The sequence below is a fragment of the Glycine max genome, chromosome 17 (assembly GCF_000004515.6).
Source record: "Glycine max cultivar Williams 82 chromosome 17, Glycine_max_v4.0, whole genome shotgun sequence".
Lineage (NCBI taxonomy): Eukaryota > Viridiplantae > Streptophyta > Magnoliopsida > Fabales > Fabaceae > Glycine > Glycine max.
The window spans coordinates 38463408-38483401 of NC_038253.2; the positions used below are offsets into that span (position 1 = coordinate 38463408).

Genomic DNA, 19994 nt, shown 5'->3' on the forward strand with positions numbered 1-19994 from the left:
TTTTAATTATCAGCCTATAATCAAGGTTGGAGAATACTCTTCCCCCTCAATCAATCTTACATTGGTCATTTGGGATTTAATTTATGGTTAAGGATGAAAAATAGAGAACTTTGTAAAAAAGGGATTCATGATGTCAATTTGGTCATGAAAGCTTTATGAATTATATTATTCTATGGGTCAGTTAATTATGAGAAGATGGTAACTAATGTAACACCGTGAAATTTCGTTAACTGTAAGTCGATGTTTAAATGTATTTATCGTATTATTTGATTATACGATTGACTTGGATGAGTTGATGTATGGTCTTAATTAGCCATGCGTGATTTGTTTGATATGGATGTTGAGTTATGTGGAGTTTTATTGACCTAAGTTGAAATTATGAGATTTCAAATTTTACCTAAACCTATTCTGGTAAAATTATGATTTTGAATTCGTTAATCATTAGATCGCCTTCAAATTTGAACTATAGATTCATAACTCAAGTATACACATTTTGACCATTGGGATTTATAAAATAACAATTTTCGACCTCTCGCTTAGTGCGAGAAGCGTGCTAAGAACAATTCCAAACCAAGAGGGAATTGCGTTGAGCGCAAATTGTCGTGCTTAGCGCAAATCCCAACCCAAGAGGAATTGTGCTAAGTGCGACAAGTCGCACTTAATGCCAAAAATGGATTGCCGCTAAGCAAGATTTGTAGATTATAAATACATTCTTCAGCGTGAAAAATACGATTTTTCACTCTCTTCTTCTCCAAATGCCCACCCAAACCGTAACACCTTCTTCTCCACCACCCATGACCATCGGTGACCACGAAGAGTTGCTTGCCGCCGAGCCACCATACAGAGAGGAATGTTTTAATCGGTGGAGAACAAGCTTTCAATTATTTCTTTCATAGTTTCTCTGAGGTAATCTTTACTTATATGCATTTCTCCTAGTTAGTTTAAGTTTCTCTTAGTGTCTTTTGTGTATTGAGTAACGTAATAGGATGTTTTTACACTTTCCTTAAACAATCCTTGAAAATGAGACGTTGTAAAAGTTATATTTTTATAAAATTGATGTTGTTTTTGTGACTTTCATTGAAACCTGATCACATTGGCATGGTCGGAATTTTAAAATAACGTCTCTTTGTAGTAGAACCTAAAATACCCTATGACCCCTTTTTGTTTTGACAAGGGTAATTGACCCTAAATGTTATTATTAACCTTGTTTTTGAAATCTATACTAAATCCCCTTCAATTTGGTATATAGAACCTTTCTTTTGGACTGACAAACGTGAACAAGAGAGGTATCTGAGCGACGCAGGGAGGAGCTGACGGAGACTTCACGATAGGTGAGGGGAGTTTATTATAATTTGGTGGCTTTGATACGATAATTGGGGTTAGGGAACCCAATTATGGGAATGTATGTATGTCCCTGTGTATACTGATTTCCAAGAAAAATAATGTTTTCGACCAATGGGATGCGATACATCTGTTACTGATAAATGGCATTACTATTTTTATTAGACCTGTGTTGTTTGAAGACCTGAGGAGTGTGAATCTTAGGCATGAACTATATATGTATGTATTTGTGGAATGTGATTTATTGATGATACTGTTATTAATGATATTAATTGATATGAGGTGTCGTTGATGTTTATGATAATGTTGATAGAGTATAATGTTATTATTAAAGACGATATTGATAATAATTGATATGAGATGATGTTGTTATTGATGATTATGTTGATATGAGATGATGATGTTGCTGTTGATAATGTCATTAAAATGAGATGATATTGATAATGTCATTGAGATTGGATGATGTTGATGTTGATAATGATTGAGATGAGATGTTGTTGACGTTGAAAATGTCATTGTGATGATGTATGTTGTGTATGTACATGGGGGGGGCAGTGATCATCATGGATATCCCATGTGGGGAAAATAAAGTGGTTAAAGAGTTTCAAGCATCTCTGAAGGGGGATGACTTAGAATCTTTAATTATCCACGGTCAACGCATTGATGATGTCCATGTTTCATACTTTATATTGCATAGAAATAATATAAACTTTGTCAGTAAGTATTTGTAGTTTCTCATGAGGAGGAATACTTGTACTTAGGGGCATGCCACTCTGTTCGGAACTCCCTTGAGACTCAAGTTGATCACCATAAGGGGAGTTTCCTGTGCACAACAGGGTGATCTCAACACTTGCTACCAAGTTTTCCTAAGTGAGAGTGTCGCGTGAACACGCTTAGGCTATTTTCCAATGAATGGTACCACATTACATTTGAGAGTTGAGGTCAGGTACGTGCATGCATCATAGCGAGCATGATTCATTGGAATTGTGGAAGGTTGATGACTACTTGTTAAGTGTATGTTAGATTAATGATGTTTGTGTATGATTATGGTATTTGTTAATGTCTTATTACTAATCATGGTCATTTGATTTTTGTATTGATTTCTTTTATAATAAACTCACCATTGCAATTTTTGTATCGTGTGATTGGTACCTGTGGTGATCACGAACCTTCATTCGTGGGAGCAGATGAACAACAATAGAGTACGAGAAGTCAGATTCTTTTGTGGAACCGCCAAGCCGACGTAATGACGTTGGGGTTATCTTGGGAGAGAGTTGTGTTTTGTTAATCAACTCCTCCATAGTTGGTTCTATAATTCTTTTTCAATTCAGGATGTAAATCATAGATTTAATTATATGTACGAACTAGTTAATTTTCCGTTGTGTGAATGATGTGTACTGAGTTTATATATATATATATATATATTCATTTAAGTAATTATGCATTGTTTGGTTAATGTATATCATGAAAAAAAATATTCTCATTTTTCATAAGCAAATTAATAGAATTTTCAACGCGGTTTAGAGTAGTGATATTGTAGCAACGAGGTGGGTCATTACAACTAACATGCAATTAACTAATAATAAAAAAGTGATCAATTCTAATATAGAAGTGAAAGTGATAGAAATATATAATTAATTGAATAACACCGAAGAACTTTATTAAAAAAAAAAGAAACTAGAATACATGGGTACAACTGCATTACAATCCGAGTTCTGAGGGGTTTAGTCTACCATGATCATAGAATAATTAAACAACATATAATATTGCATTATAAATAAAAGAGATCGAAAACCCTTACAAATTCAGACCCCAATTGTTCTTGGTGCAGTTCTCTTATCAAAAGCTCTTGTTGTTCATAAAATGTTTAAAGAATTTCGAATCCTCCACGTACAAACTCAAACTTCTTATTTATAGAATCCTAAGGATAATTACTTTAATTAGGCACACTATAGATAAATATTCTAATATGATCTCTAAATATAAATATTTTAATTAAACACATTATAGATAAATATTCTAATATGATCTTTAAAGATAATTACTTTAATTAGGTGCACTATAGATAAATATTATGATTAGATCTCTAAAGATAAATATTTTAATTAGACACCTAAAGATAGTTTCCATTATTAAGCTCACTATGGTCGTGGTGATATCCACCACGACCATTAGCAGAATCCTTATGATTAAGCTTGAGATGTTGTGAAATGACGAGGGATCCCATGATTGATCATGGCTTTCCTGGTTGACCACAATCGTGGTCAATGTACCACAGTCGTTATCAAGTGAAATTAGCGTAAGCTCTTCATGAAATTGTGTATTTTTCAAATTTTCCACTTGATTGAGCGATTGTACTTCTACAAGGTAAAAATGAATGTCCAAACGTGAGTTTTGTCAATAAAATACATGAAATATCACATAAACTCACATAAAATATCACTCAAGTTATGGTTTATTCACCACCGAGAAGGAGGCATTCCCATGTCTCGTTAGTAAGAGCGTTGATTAGATTTTGTGGGCAGTGTTGTCGATCCAATTTTGTTGGTGGTGACATTAGCCATAATCTCGTCAATGTTATTGTTGTTGCGAAGTGCGATGGTCAACGAATTGTGGATTTGAATTTTCGTGGTGGAGGAGGTGTGCACAAAGTCATTTTTTTTACAAGTGAAACACCAAATCTAAAGCATGTAGATGTTGATTCTCATTGTAGTGAAGGCATCATCAGTGCTCGGTTTGGTTCAGGTATACATGGTCACGGGGGCACATTCTTACTGATGTTTTTGTTGGCGCAACGACATTCCTTGGAACCCCGCGCAATAGTGAAGAGGAGTGGGTTTTGAGTGAAAAGGTTCCATGGGTTACTAGGATTATTTTGAGGAGTTATGAAATTGAAATTGGTTTGTACTTTGATTTGAGAATGGAGAATGAAAAGGGGGAATTATGAGATCTTTAGGAGTAGTCATATGAAGTTACACTAAATCTGAATTTAGGATATAAATGTTTAATACAGTTCAAACCAAAACAATTTTGGTAGTTTATAAACGGCCAAAAAATGAAATGCATTAAATAATGAAAAAATGGCATGTGGTAGTATTAGAAGTTGTCATGTCACCACTTAACAACCCAATCTAACGGCAAGAACTAAAATATCTAACGAAATAAAACATTAAGGGCCTTGATCAGTCAACATTTTGTTTAAGGACTAAAATCTAAAATCTAAAAAAAGTTTAAGAACTAAAAACTTATTTAACCCAAATAATTTAGTAAGGACAAAAAATGCAAAATTATAGAGACTAAAACAACATTTAAGCTTAAAATAAAAAAATATTGACACATGTACACTTAAGGGCTTTTGATAGGAGAAAAGTTTTTTCACATAATCATGATTCCTGGAAAGTTAATTATTGATAATCATGATTCCTGAGAATGTGTAAAATATGTTTGTTTAGTATTAATATGTTTCCAGAGAATTAAAAATTAATGTAAAGTATGTAATTAAAACTTTCCTTTCACTTGATAAAGTTATATTCTTGTTCCTTTCATTGGGAATGTTTTTTTGCGAAAAAATGAATTAAAATTGATTCTCATGAATCATAGTTCCTCAATTTAAAATTCTTGAAAAAGTAAAAACTTTTTATCTACCAAACACCTCCTTTATTATTTCTATTTCATTTAAGTAAAGCACAATTCTAAAGGATTGTTTGGTAAATAGATTATTCTATGTTTTTCAAAAATCTCAAGTTAAGAATGTTAAATATGTATTTTATATATTTTTTAAATATATTTTATAAACTATTCTTTTAAGTACTAATTAATTAAAAAAATTATGTCTCACTATATTAGGAAAAATATTTATATATAATTATATAAATATTTCATTAATAACATTAAACACTATGTTAATATTTTCCTTAAGTTTAATTTACTATATATATATATATATATATATATATATATATATATATATATATATATATATATATATATACATCAATTTTTAAAATCATATTATATTAATATACCTTTGAAATGTGTTTTATGAACTATTTTTTTAAAATGTTGATCTCATAAGTAATGATTTTCTTTTCGGGTCTCACAAGTAATGATATTGCAAAATATTCTAGACATTTGAAAAATCAAGGCTAATGTACCTTGTTTGGTAGAGCTTATAAACAACTTATTTGGACTTATGTTACATTACAAACACTTATCACTAGTTCAGGTCTCATAAGATGTTTTAACTTATTTTCATAAGCTCTCCAAGATAGTTCATAAGAATAATTCATGTGGAGTTTATGAGAAGTCTCGCCTTCAAATTCTATGAAGGCCGAACATATAGAATTTGAGCATTTTTTTGTTTTGCCATTTCTTTCCTCGAATTAAACATTTTTTATCCAAATTACTATAAATATTAACTTGTGTAAGGTTAAATCATGATTTTTTTTATATAAATCATTTTAATTTTAAAACCTTAATTTATATATTAGTAATGTTTTTATTAATTATTAAATATTTCAATGTGCGTATGGTGTATTTTTTGTGCTTGTCTCACTTTTTTTTATAAAAAAAACCATGATACTTCAAAGTTTGTTTTTTAAAAGCTAAAAACAAGTAAATAGTGACTTTTTAAAGATATTTTATTATATACAAATGTTAGTATATTAATTATTTAGTTGATTTTAAAATTTTAATTTATTTTTAACTATCATTGCCTCCACTTGGGGCCATCATTGCCTATGTTTCACAGTCATGACTAACACTCTCTAACCATTGTTCGGTGGTCGGCAAGTATACCGATTCACACAAGTAGTATATTAAAACGATAAGATCGAGTATCATATCCACAGATAATTTGTTCTACTCAGAAAATATATATTCAGTGAGTAAACATTTGTATACAATCAAAAGTGAAATAAATATCAAGTTGGGTTTTTGTTCTAAATCTAGTTAGACATAAACTATAATATCTAGAGATTGAGAAGTAAAAACAGTCAAGTAAAAAGCGTTGGGTCGTTTTACTGAATTTTCCTTGACGTTGTTATGTATTTTTCTCTATTTAATGTTATCCTAGTGTTCTTATGTTGAGAAATTACACAAACCAAAATCCCTCGAGTGAATGTGTCTAACTCTCTTTAAACCTTGTCCTTGATCCCTCAACAAACTCTGCCTAAAAGAGTTACATTAAGTCTACAACATAATATGGACTAGATCGTTGCACTCCATTCCTAGACATACAGTTTTCTAGCTTGCTTTATCAAGTTCTAAGGCTTTAAAGCACTTTCCAATGCTAAAAATCCTAACTATACATACAAATGGGTGATCAAGCCATAAACATTTAAAAATAAGCATGGATAGAAGCAATGAACACTTAAAAACAACATTAAATATATAGTAAAAGAATTTTACATCAAAGGTTCAGCAAAACTTCCCAACCAAGAGGTTTAGCCTTCTATTTCAAGTAATGAGCTTTTAATACAAAGAAGAACAAATTTTGAGTGAATAAAAATGGCTAAGAAGGGTTGAGGATGTCTCCTTCAATCTCTAGAACCCTAATCTCACTCCTCTAACCTAAACTCTCTTGTAGCGTGTTGGGCGAGCACATCTCTGATTGATCATCTTCTAGGGTTTTCCAACCCGCTAAGCGAGCTGAATGCCTCGCTTAGCAGATGTCACTTGCTAAGCGCATAAGTCTCGCTTAGCGAGACACCAATTACTTGAACCTTCTCTTCTTTTAGCCTAAAATTGAAGTGGTTTCAACATTAATTCACAAAATGAGAGCATCTACTATATAAAATCAAACTAAACATGGAAATATGCACAATTCCTACTAAAAGAACCATAAATTGGAGGAAATATGTTAATTTTATGTAACTATTTAATACAAAAGTTAGTCGTAAATAACGACTAACAACCATCACTGTCTTTGCTTCACAACCATGGATAATACCTTCCTACCATCATCTTCACTTAGCAACCATGGTTAACACCCTCACACCATCATTGCATTTGTTTGGCAGTGGTGATCGATACCTTCCCACCGTGACATTAACACGGAAACAAGATGGTTCATCTTAAAGAATTCATAATCTAAAAATTGATTTTAGTGTTCTTTTAGAAAAGGATTCTAATGCCACACTTGAGAAAATATGAAAATGTGAGTGATAAGTCATAGGTTGATCGCTACAAGTTGTCTTAATAATATTAGGTTTAGTTCTTTGCCCAAGAACCAAGGGAAACTCTCATAAAAAGGAAAAAATTCATATTTCATTCAAACTTAATATATTATGCAAAGCTTTAGTCATGGTCAAATTTTATATTTTAAAATTTAATTTTATATTTTAATTTTTTTTGTCAAATGCAAACGAGTTTGCTAAGTTGACTATGCGGGGCGAGTGTGGGTGAATGCGGTCTTTGCAAGTTACAAGCTTTGCGGGGTGAGCTTACCCGCATGTCTGGCTCTAGTCACGGTCGACATCTCCCACTTTCATATCTTTTGCTTCGTAGCCATGACCCACATCTTCCAACCATCACCACCTCCAATTGGTAGCCATGACTAATATATTTCCACCATCAATATCTTTGTTTAGTAAAAGTGTTATGGGATGGGTTACGATAAGTGTGCTTGTGTCCTTACCCTGGGTTTGTAAACTTATCCCTAACCAAATTAATACCCAACAATACAGGGGACAAGATTGGGTGGACTAGACTTGTTAGTATTATATATATATATATAATATTTTATAAACTATTCTTTTAAGTATTGATTAATTAACAAAATTGTGTCACATTATATAAGGAAAAAATATTTATATATAAATATTTCATTAATAACATTAAACACTATGTTAATATTTTTCTTAAGTTTAATTTACTATACACACACACACACATATATATATATATATATCAATTTTTTAAATCATATTATATTAATATACCTTTGAATTTTAATTTTCAAATATGTTTTATGAACTATTTTTTAAAAATGTTGATCTCATAAGTAATGATATTTTTTCCAGGTCTTACAAGTAATTCTAGACATTTGAAAAATCAAGGCTAATGTACCTAGTTTGGTAGAGCATATAAACAACTTATCTTGATTCTTTGCCCAAGAACCAAGAAAAATTCTCACAAAAAAGAGAAAACTCATATTTGATTCAAGCTTAATCTACCTTAAAGCTACAATGTTTCTCCAGTTTAAAGATTATGCTTTCCTCTAAACATCCCACTAGGTATTTAATTCCCAATTATATTAAATTTTCACTAGAAATAAAAACCATTAGCTACTATAGTAACTTGGAAATCCTGAAAAACATAAAAATTGACCCAAAAGATGTCAAGAGTCACATGAACTTAATACAAGAAAATAAAATATGAAAACTCAAAGGAAAATAAAAAATGGGCCTTAATTGAACCGTTAGCCAAAAAATTGTGATCCATTCAAATAAACTCCATCTGACATTTGCATTTTGAGTATAAACTCTTGGGCTCATTGTGCTCTTCAAATTATTATATTTAAGTTTGTTGAATTTATCTTCAAGTTCTATAAATAAAACAAATGTTGGTTCCGGCACTTTCATCACTAAGCTTTGAAAAATCTTCTTGATTATTTTTGGTCTTGCTTTATTCATTGGATATTTCATTCATTGCAAAAGACACTAGGAGTGCGTTTGGATATAAAATTTTAACTGAGAAAAGTAATTTATCAGAGAATTTAAATTTTTGTAATTTAGAATTCATTGTTTGGATGCTTTTTATGAAGAATTTAAAATTTTGGAATTTTAAAACAGAATTTTAAACAACTAAAAATCTGGAACAATTTCCTTCTAAAAGGTGAGAAATTGAAATTTTCTTCTTACAATCTTCGTCAAGAAACACAACTTTTAAAATATCGATCGGGTGTGAGCATAGAGGAACACGTATAACTAGCACACCAACCATATCTTCTCTTTTTTTTCATTCATTTTTTTCATCCTCATAATTTTAATTTTTTTTATCCAAACACAAAATTTTGAAAATAAAAGAATTTCAGTTGAAGTATTTGAAATTCTTAGAATTTTAAATTTCTCCATCTAAATACACTCTAGAAGTAATTAGAACTTAGCAAGGATCATATCACACCACATCACCTATGCTTGGTAGTCACAATTCGAGCCGGGCAAACGAGCCACCCGTGAAATCCACACAACATACAAACCTTGATATTTTGAGCCCATTTAAATTGCCGTTTTTTAGCTTGTCCTGCTTAACCTGTGGGTTAAACAGGTTTTATCCACCCCCCTGCGCAGGCTTTTTACATTTTAATATGAAAGAGTACAATACTAATAAATAAAGGGTGTAAACAAAGTAAAATAAAAATAAAATATAAAAAAGCATAAAATTTAAGTACTTTTTATATGATTCAATGATTGATAAATGGTGATATGATATTTTGATTTAGTATAAAATTATAAATTAAGTAAACATGATGTAAAAACATGTTATTTAGGTAGCTTATGATGCAAATTATGTTACCATTTTTGATAAATATTTTTTTATTTTACAATTCATAGTTAGTTTTTAAAATGGGTCAAATTTTATATTTTAATTTTTTTTGTCAAATGTGGACTGGTCCACTAAGTTGATTATGCAGGGCGGATGTGAGTAAAAAAAAATGAGACTGTTAAGAATGCGAAAAAAAAATGAGACTATTAAGAATGCAGGCTTTGCAAGTTATAGGCTTTACAAGGTGGATTTACCTGCATGTCCAACTCTAGTAACGGTCGACACCTCTCACTTTCATATCTTTTGCTTCGTATCCGTGACCCACATCTTCTAACCATTACCACCTCCAATTGGTAGCCATGACTAACATATTTCCACCATCAATATCTTCTCACAGTAAGGGTGTTATGAGATGGGTTAGGATGGGTGCGCTTGTGTCCTTACCTAGGATGAAATTTTGTAAACTTATCCGTGACCAAATTAAGACCCAACAATACATGGGATAAGATTGGGTGAACTTGACTTGTTAGCACAATATATTAATCTTAACATTATACATATTGAAAACGTAAAATTAAAGAAATATACCACTATATAATATATATATATATATATATATATAATTTATTTAAAGATTAATGATATTAATATAAATAAATATCATATTAGATAAATATGATTACCAAGTTAACAAATACATAATTGTTTAGATGGTTTTAGATCGGGTTGGGACAACCTAAAAATACTGCAATTTAAATGTGTCTTAAAAAATATTGAGTTTGATTTCTTAAAATCAAACCCATTAAAAATTACTTTCAAGCCAAATTAGATTAGTAGATATAAGTAATGAACACTTCTAACATTTATGGGTCATGTCCGACATCCTCCCAACATCAATGCCTCTACTTGGCAAGAGTTTTATTGTCTATAAACAAAATATATATATTTTTTAAAATATGAAACTATTTTTTTTAATAAATATGAAACTAAAAATAAACCTAGTTTTAATTTTTAAAATTCTAAAACCTAGGAAACCCCCTGGCTAAGAAATTAAAACCATACAATTCCTAACAATAAAAAAATTCCAAGCCAAAATTACAATTAATCCAATTAATAAGATAATATATTAATATTTGTCTAATAAATAAGATATTATTTTTGAAGATATAAATAAAATATGAAACTATTTATAAAAGGCCAAGACACGTTAAGCGCAGCAGCAGCAGCAGCTAAACGAGTAGAGTGAGTGGGTTTTCGATCTCAATACTCTCTCTCTCCTCTCTTCCCATTAGGGTTTCTTCCTCAACCCGATCCCCCATGGCCGACGAATCTCAATATTCGGCTAACCCCGACAGCACCCCTACCCCTCCCTCCCTCAAGCGCAAGTACAACGACGACCACCGCCCTACTGGATTCTCCGACGGCCCCGACCCGGCGGCGCCGCCACCCCCCTCCTACAACAACGTCCCTCCCCCTTCCTCCGCCGCCTCCGACTTCGAGCTCGCCAAACAGCGCGCCCAAGAAGTCGCCGCTCGCCTCCTCAGCGGCGCCGCTCCCCTCGACCCCACCAAACGCCCCAAGCACGACAACAACGGCTCCTCCTTCGACTCCATCGGTTAGGGTTTCTACTTTTATTCCTCAATGTTTTTATCGGCACATGTTAATTCTTAGTTTGCTAGTTTTTTTTTTGTTAGCAGGAGGGATGACCTTTCCCTCCTTCCATTCTTCTTAACCATCCAACCAACCTTATATCTCCACTTTTATTCCTCAAATAATCACTTATTCCTACGAGCTTTTAAAAATTAAGTGCTTAATTTTGAATATTAGTTAAGTACACGCATAGTTAGGGTTTTGTTGCTCATTTGCTGTGTTTTTTTTTTTTTTTGCAGATGTGAAGGGTCCATACTCGGTGCCGTCGATTTCGCCGTCCGCGGTGTCATACTCGTACCAGGGTGGTGGTGCGAGCAAGAAGATTGACATTCCCAATGGGAGGGTTGGTGTTATCATTGGAAAGGGTGGTGAGACCATCAAGTACCTTCAGCTGCAGTCTGGTGCCAAAATTCAAGTCACTCGTGATATGGACGCTGATCCGAATTCGGCTACTAGGACTGTTGAGCTTATGGGTTCTCCTGATGCTATTGCCACAGCTGAGAAGCTCATCAACGAAGTTCTCGCTGAGGTATTACCCTGTTGTTTATATCTTTTTGTTGTGGTAGTTTTGGTGATTTGGATTTTGATGAGAAAATCAATGGTTGATAATTTGACGCATTCATGATTTGTAATGTATGTTCACCTAACATTCCAATGTGTTTTAACTGTGGTCATAGTTGTGTTTGTTGATATTATGGCAAATTGCAGACAATTGTGTATGGTGCAGCCAGAATTGCGGTTGTGGAGACTCAAAAAACCTTGATGCTGCTGCCAGCATTGTGGATGTGGATCGATTTTTAAAACCTTGTTAACATTAATTTTTTATTTTCTCTTTAAAGTCTTGGATTATTTATTTCACTCTCTAAAGTGAGCAACAACTCACTTTAGAGGAGTCAGATCCAATTTAATCACATGTTTTTTCTTTATGTCAGTTAAGGCTCCAGTGAATTAATTTGCTCTAGAGTTAGTTACAGTGGTGTGTTTATGTTTCGGCTTGTTTATGAACAATTGGAAGTCATAGTATAGGGGTAGTATTGTGTGTGGAAGTGTTAATACAGCCTATTGCATGCTTTAAATTACTCAAAAAGTAAGCTTCGAATGGCTTTTGAAAAGATTTTTTTGTTGTTGACTTCTTATTACCTGCTCATTAGAAAAGCCATTACGATATCAAGTGGATTTTAAAAAAATAATTTGCTTTAACATGGTGTTTTTAATAGGCTGAAACTGGAGGTTCTGGCATTGTTGCTCGACGAGTGGCTGGGCAAGCTGGGTCTGATGAGTATGTGTCGAAGATCCCAAATAACAAGGTGTGCTAAGGGGTTGTGTATAAACATATGACTTATGTGATGTATTTAGTGTTTTAATTCTGTTTGGGTTTGTTTTGGCTGGGATGGTTTACCGTTATTTTCTGCAGGTTGGTCTTGTAATTGGTAAAGGTGGAGAAACAATAAAGAATATGCAAGCTTCAACTGGAGCAAGAATTCAGGTTTCCCTCTTTAATATTATTGTCCTCATTTCAGTGTTCCTTTAATAATGGATGCTAAATTCTTTTGATCATTATTTTCATATGACTTTCCATTACTTTGTGATTACTATGTTGTTGACTTCCCATGTATTATTGTCGTTCATCATGTATTGTTTGTCTTTTCAGGTGATTCCTCTTCATCTTCCACCTGGTGACACATCTACCGAAAGAACATTAAAAATTGAAGGGACCCCTGAACAAATTGAGTCTGCCAAACAAATGGTTAATCAAGTCATCAGTGGCGAGGTATGTTTAGTACCCATCTTGTTTTGTTGGATTTGGCTTTGGTATAGCTTGTTTTGCTTGCCTTGTGCCAAGTTTAGTTTGGTTTATTTGTTTGATTTTGAGCTGTACTATGTTGCTATATTTACATGTTTTTTTTGGTATTTTCTATATTTACAGGCTTAATACTTATGCGAAATGGTTGAGTTTGTTGAAAGTAGATGAATTTATGTCTGGATTGATGTATTTGCTTATTGTTTGATTGATGGGTGCCATTCAATTGTGATTGCCAAATGGGTCTTAATTGATCAATGCGTTTTACTGCCAAGCTGCATTCTTTTGTAGGTTGAAACTTGTTTAGGGAAATGAGCCACTGCAGTAAGGTTTTACTGCTAAATATCTACAGCATAATTGGTCAATGCGTTTTACTGCTAAAATCTGTCTGTATCTAGTTTAATTATGACATGGATACTGTAGTAGCATGCATTTGGCATGGTCCAGGTTTATGAGTACCACCTTGAAATTCCAAGTGCATGTCTGGGTCTTATTACTTACTAACTCTTGTGTGTAATCTTCTGAGAAATACTTATTCACTTTCATAAAATTGATTGAGGAGGATAGTCAAGATATATATTTGAAACAGAGCTCAATTTTATAGTCCAATATACCAATCTATTGCACAGACTGTTTTTAACTATGGTTAAGTTTTGCTCCTAGGCTTGTGCTGTGCTTTAGGTTCTTGGGGACATCAAGGTTACCTTAATGCCATATAGTTGTGTTGAAGTGGCTACTCATTGGGATTATAGCCCGTTCAACCATGGTCTATATCTATTAATTGTTGTATCCTATATGACTGATCTTGTTATTGGGACTTATGTAGGGTTAGTTTGTATTGGACCATTAGTGACACCAACATGGAATCCCTTTGTTGGTGTTCTCTCAGCTTGCAATGGTATGGTTCTAAACTTCTTTTGATATTTATTAGAGGGAAATAAGTCTCCTATTAATGTGTATACCTTGTCATAATTGGACTAGATTTGAATTATCACGTTGACATCCTTTTAGACTGTGCCATTTATGCCTTTCATTTACTTTTCAAAAGGTAGTGTGTCATCTCTTCTTATGCTGGACTTACATTTGGGATAATAATCTGAAACTTGTCCATTGTAAACCTCTTAACATTTTTTCCCTTTTCATTATTATTCCTGTCCTATTTGTATAGTCTTCTGGTTGTTTCAACTAACAATTATCATATTCAGCTATTGAAATCCTTGTAGACAATGCTATTTGTCCCTTCCAATTCTTTGGTTGAAACTGTTATATATTTGAGATTGAAATGTAGTTTTATCCTTGTGTCTTATGCTGGGCTTTTGTTTGGCATGATAACCTAAAACTTTACATTCTGAAGCTCTTAATTTTTTTTGCCTATCCTGTAATTTCTGTCCATTTCAGTCTAAAAGTTTAGCAATTATTATGTTTTGCTTGTTTTTGTTTTCTGTTAAAATATTTGTCAGCTATTTTTTGTACCCCACTTGTCTTCTCCTTAGATTCCCTTTCAGTTCAAATAGTTGTTGTGTATTTGTGCTTTTATATTGATGGTTCTTCTAAGGTTGATCTCTTAGATTGGGTGGAGGGAAGGTTGAGAGCACACTTTTCTATTTACCCGGAGCCAAGAGAAATTGTCTAGACGGTTTGTATAACTTGGATTTATGGATGCTCCTACTTATGTTGTTATTGTGTTTGTCCATAAACTTAGCCATTTTAATTAATGATTTATAATGTAACAATTGGAATACAAGCTTTTGATATTTTGAGATACTATATAGTGGATTGCCTTTTGAGGCTACAAAGACCATATGCTTGTTGCTTCTATTTTTTTGTGCTTTTCTTTTTCTACCCATTCGTTTCGAATAGGGAGGGTGTGCTTCTGCTGGAGTAACTCGGTTATATCTCGAACCAGTACGGTATGTAGGCCTTTATACTCCTTTCTGATGCTGTATGGAATATGTCAATGTAACATATACGCTTCATCTTGTGTTATTTATATGTTAAATGAAGCATATATTCTTCATCTTGTGTAATTTATATGTTAAATGTAGCATATATTCTTTCATCTTGTGTAATTTATATGTTGACTTTTAGTGATGTATGTTTTACTTGTCTATTTGTTTGTGTATCTGTTGCCTGTATGTACTGTCATCTTGGGTGAGTTCACTTTTTTTTATTTGTGGTTACAATTTTTCTTTTTGCAGAATCGTCAGAGAAATCCATCTATGTCTGGTGGTTATTCTCAGCAAGGTTACCAAGCTAGGCCACCGACTAGCTGGGGTCCCCCTGCTGCTCCAATGCAACAATCTGGTTATGGCTATGTGCAGCCAGGAGCATACTCTGGTCCACCCCAGTATAACGTGCCTCAGCAACCATATGCAGGCTATCCTCCCCAGTCATCTGGTGGATATTCCGCCGCCAACTGGGATCAGTCCACTGCCCCACAGCAGCAGTCTGCCCATGCCGGGTATGATTACTATAGTCAACAGCAGCAGCAGCAAAATCCTGCACCTCCATCCGATGGGACTGCTTACAATTACAGCCAACCACCTTCCTCTGGTTATAGCCAACCGGGGCAGGGCTATGCTCAGGATGGCTATGGTGGATATCATGCGCCACCTCAATCAGGGTATGGTCAGCCACCATCATATGATCAGCAGCAAGGTTATAGCTCAGCTGCTAGCTATGGTAGCAACCCAGCCCCAGAGGGCCACACTGCCAATTACGGATCCCAAGGGGATTCAACCCAAGCTCCACCTGCCCAGCCTCCAAGTCAAGGTTATGGGACTGGCCAACAACCTAGCCCAAATGCTGCCAACTATGCACCACAAGCTCAACCAGGTTATGGGGTGCCCCCAACCTCCCAGCCGGCTACTTATGGCAGTCAACCTCCAGCACAGTCTGGTTATGGATCTGGCTATGGACCCCCTCAGACCCAAAAGCCTAGTGGCACACCTCCTGTGTATGGACAATCCCAATCACCTAACACAGCAGGGGGATATGGTCAATCTGGTCATTTGCAATCTGGATATCCTCCTTCCCAGCCTCCACCTTCGGGAGGATATGCCCAACCAGAATCAGGTTCTCAAAAAGCTCCACCATCTGGTTATGGTGGTGCAGTGCAGCCAGGGTATGGTCCCCCGTCATATGGTGGTGCCCCAGCAGGTGGTCAACCTGGTTATGGCCAGGCTCCTCCATCGTACAGCAACAGTTCTTATGGTGCTGCTGGTTACGCTCAGCCTCCAGTATATTCCAGCGATGGTAATGTAGGTGGGACTACTCGTGGAGCCTATGATGGAGCACCTGCACAGCCTGTTCAACAGGCTGCTAAAACGTCTCCTCAGTTGATATAGTATAGGTTGTCAAATTTGGATCTTTCTGAATTGTCTGTTTTAATTTTATTGTAGTAGTGACGCATTTACATAGCTTTGCAGTGTTGAGATGGATGCATTATATACACTTTATTCTGTTGTCTTAAATTACGAATTCCTTTGTATGCGTGTTACTATTCCGAGAAAATTAAAGCATGAGTTGGAATACCAACTAAAGTCACAAAATAGAATATGGTGCCTACAATTTTTGTTTTATCTGCAACATTCTATTTTGTGCGAAGGTGCGCGGTTATATGCTTGGGCGAGCGGTCGTTAGATTTTAATTGATATTAACTTTATAAATTTGTTTTTGAAGTAAAATATTTTTATCTTTGATAAAAAGTTGTTAAACAAGTCTAGAAATTTTATTTTATCTTAAATTTTGTTAGAACGGGAGTTTATATCTAATTTAATTTTAAAAGTTAGTTCTTCTCAGTGCGGAATTTGGACTTTTTTAATACATTCCGTCACCTCTAATACTTTTTATGCTTGATGCGTTAAATGGTAGATCTTTAGGCGACTCTATTGGGGTTTGGCAGTGGCGGAGCCAGAAAAATTATAAAGCCTGGGCAAAAATTTAAAGATAGCAAATTCACATTGTATATAATATGTAAATAGTAATCAATCAAAATAAAAAGAGACTCGTCATTTTGTCAACAAAAATATAGTTTAAAATAAAAGAGATAAACATAATCTTACAATAGCGGGTTAAATAAAATTACGAGGCAAGTGTCCTTTCCGAGACTTCTTTGCGGTAAATGTTCGAATAATATCAATATCATCAAGTGACTTGAATATCTCCCGCTCGGTGTAACATACCATCAAGTCATTGAACCACACATCGTTGATCTTATTGCGCAATTTAGACTTGATAATCTTCATTGCTGAAAAAGCTTTTTCAACGGATGCTGTCGACACCGGCAATATCAAAGCTAGCTCAATAAGTTTATAAACCAATGGAAATACCAAATGTTTCTCAGTTTGAACCATCTTCATAGCCAAACTTTGAACATCTTCACAAGTGGAAAAAGAAGCATTTCTTCTCACTTGAAGCACATAAGTTTCAAGTTGATCCCTAATTGTTCCTCGGTCATCATCAGAAAACTCTGCATGATAAATATCAGCAAGACGAGCAAGCTTATCAACATCAAACTTGGAGAAAGAGTTCTTGGGGTCAAGACATGAGAAGCAATCAAGTATAATGTTACTTCCTTCACTAAAGCGGTGATCCATCTCCACACATATTTTATCAATAGCAACATAAAAAATCTCTGTACGGTAATGATGAAGATTAGTGATAGTCCTCCCTTCTGCTCTTGAACGACCCCGAACTGGTATTTCGTCATCCATATTTGGTACCAGAATACTTTTAGCAACACAAAATCCTTGGACATCGGCAAAAAAATTATTCCAGCCACTCTCTCTCATTGTGGCCAACCGAGCTTTGACAACATCAACTAATTCCATGGCATTCACAATATTAAGATCTTTTCTTTGCAATATATTTGAAAGCTCGTTTGTGATACCAAACAACTTTAACATTAACCTCAAAATAAAAGCAAATTTAAAGCTCTCCATTTTTTCTATCAAACCTGCTGCTTGAGATGGTCCACGTCCATCTTCATCAACCATACTAAGCACCTTTAACACGGAGGACCACATTTGATCCAAACGAAGCAATGTAGTATGATGTGAACCCCATCTAGTATCCCCGGGTCTAGTGAGACTAGATGATTGGTGTAAGCCCCTTCCTCTAGATATCTCACCACTCTCAAGTTTATTTAAAATATCTTTGTGTTGTGCCTCTGTCAAAGCATCCCTCCTCTTACAAGATGCACTTGTTGTATTCACAATCAAGGTGATGTACTCAAAGAAATCATGAATAGATGAGCAACTACTAGTAACAGACACAACAACCAATTGCAAACGGTGAGCATAACAATGGACATAGAAAGCATAAGGATTTTCATCTAGAATTTTTCTTTGCAAACCATTAAATTCACCTCTCATATTTGAAGCTCCATCATATCCTTGCCCTCGTATCCTTGAAATAGATAATGTGTACTTATCAAGAATACCATAAAGAGCATCCTTTAATGACTTAGATGAAGTATCTGTGACATGATGTAGAGCAATAAATCGTTCCACAACATTCCCTTTGTCATTCAAAAACCTAAAACAAATTCAACCAGTTTACTTGGCGGCATAGAGAATAATAGGTAATGAAAATTGGAAATTGGAAAATACAACTACTAACCTCAACATCACCGCCATTTGCTCTTTGACGGATATATCACGTGACTCGTCAATAAGCACGGAGAATTGTCTATCACCAAGCTCTTCCATAATCACCTTGGTAACTTCATGTGCACAACACGTTGCAAGCTCCTTTTGAATGTCACCGCAAGTCATTGTGCAATTTTTTCCACCACGGTCAAAAGCATCCCTCACTTGTTCATTCTGAGATTTTACCCAATCTACCATCTCTCTAAAATTGCCCTTATTTAGCGAAGTAGAGGATTCATCATGGCCACGGAAAGCCATGCCTTGTGCTATGAGATATCTTGAACAATCTAAAGAACAAGTCAAACGAATCTTATACAATTCTTCTGATTCCTTGGTTGCTTTAGCAAACTTACTTGTCACACTTTGTCTTTGATTATTATAATCATCGTAGTGCTTGACACATGAGTTGTGCAAACTATTATGACTACCAACATGATCTTTCAAGCCTTGAGATGCATGCTTCCAATCTCTATATCCGCTTTTAGTGAAGACTTCAAAACCAAAGTGTTCGGCCCTCCCGGGTTGCTTAAAGAGAAAGCAATAAAAACAATAAGCTGCATCCTTGATCTCACTGTATTTTAACCATGTGTAATTCTTATACCATGATTTACTAAATGCTCTAGAAACACTTCCAAATGGAGTACGAGGAAAGCTTGGCAAATGTGATTGCATTGGACCCTTCAATATATATGCCCTCCTCACTTGATCTTGAATATCCGGAGCATACTCATTAATTTGTTTCCTATGACCTGGATCACGCACAATCTCATTTGGGTTAAACTCATTAACCACATTAGGTGGCGGTTCTAATTCGGCTTCTTGTTGTACAACATTCACATTCTCAATACTTGCTCTATCAACCAAAAATCTCCTCATCTCTGAAATTAAATGATCTTAAGTTAATACTCAATTAACAATTAAAATCATAAGAATCAAAATTTAAATAAGAATAGTTTTTCAAAATAAAAGTAATCTCTTATGATTTATAAAGAGTAGGAACAAGCATTATATTATATTCAATTAAACACCATTATAGAAACTAATAAAATTAGATAACCAAAAGA

At 34.3% G+C, this 19994-nt stretch overlaps 2 protein-coding genes across 2 annotated transcripts; one reads left to right on the top strand and one right to left on the bottom strand.

The window, feature by feature from the left end:
• The first annotated feature begins 11032 nt into the window (after positions 1–11032).
• Positions 11033–16752, top strand: LOC100782717 (far upstream element-binding protein 1). The gene is made up of 6 exons (XM_003550232.5): positions 11033–11443; positions 11718–12007; positions 12696–12785; positions 12893–12964; positions 13130–13249; positions 15478–16752. The coding sequence occupies exons 1-6, from the start codon at positions 11146–11148 to the stop codon at positions 16624–16626; spliced, it is 2019 nt and encodes a 672-aa protein (XP_003550280.1). The 5' UTR covers positions 11033–11145; the 3' UTR covers positions 16627–16752.
• A 537-nt stretch (positions 16753–17289) lies between these two features.
• LOC100814786 (zinc finger MYM-type protein 1) lies at positions 17290–19806 on the bottom strand. The gene is made up of 2 exons (XM_006601182.3): positions 18902–19806; positions 17290–18817 (listed from the first exon to the last, which is right to left on the bottom strand). The coding sequence occupies exons 1-2, from the start codon at positions 19804–19806 to the stop codon at positions 17353–17355; spliced, it is 2370 nt and encodes a 789-aa protein (XP_006601245.1). The 3' UTR covers positions 17290–17352.
• Positions 19807–19994: the final 188 nt, after the last annotated feature.

Coding starts and splice junctions, on each gene's coding strand:
- LOC100782717 (XM_003550232.5), top strand. CDS start 11,146: ATGGCCGACGAATCTCAATATTCGGCTAACCCCGACAGCACCCCTACC. Junction 12,965..13,129: donor CAACTGGAGCAAGAATTCAG/GTTTCCCTCTTT, acceptor TTGTCTTTTCAG/GTGATTCCTCTTCATCTTCC. Junction 13,250..15,477: donor ATCAAGTCATCAGTGGCGAG/GTATGTTTAGTA, acceptor TTCTTTTTGCAG/AATCGTCAGAGAAATCCATC.
- LOC100814786 (XM_006601182.3), bottom strand. CDS start 19,806: ATGAGGAGATTTTTGGTTGATAGAGCAAGTATTGAGAATGTGAATGTT. Junction 18,818..18,901: donor CAAATGGCGGTGATGTTGAG/GTTAGTAGTTGT, acceptor AATTTGTTTTAG/GTTTTTGAATGACAAAGGGA.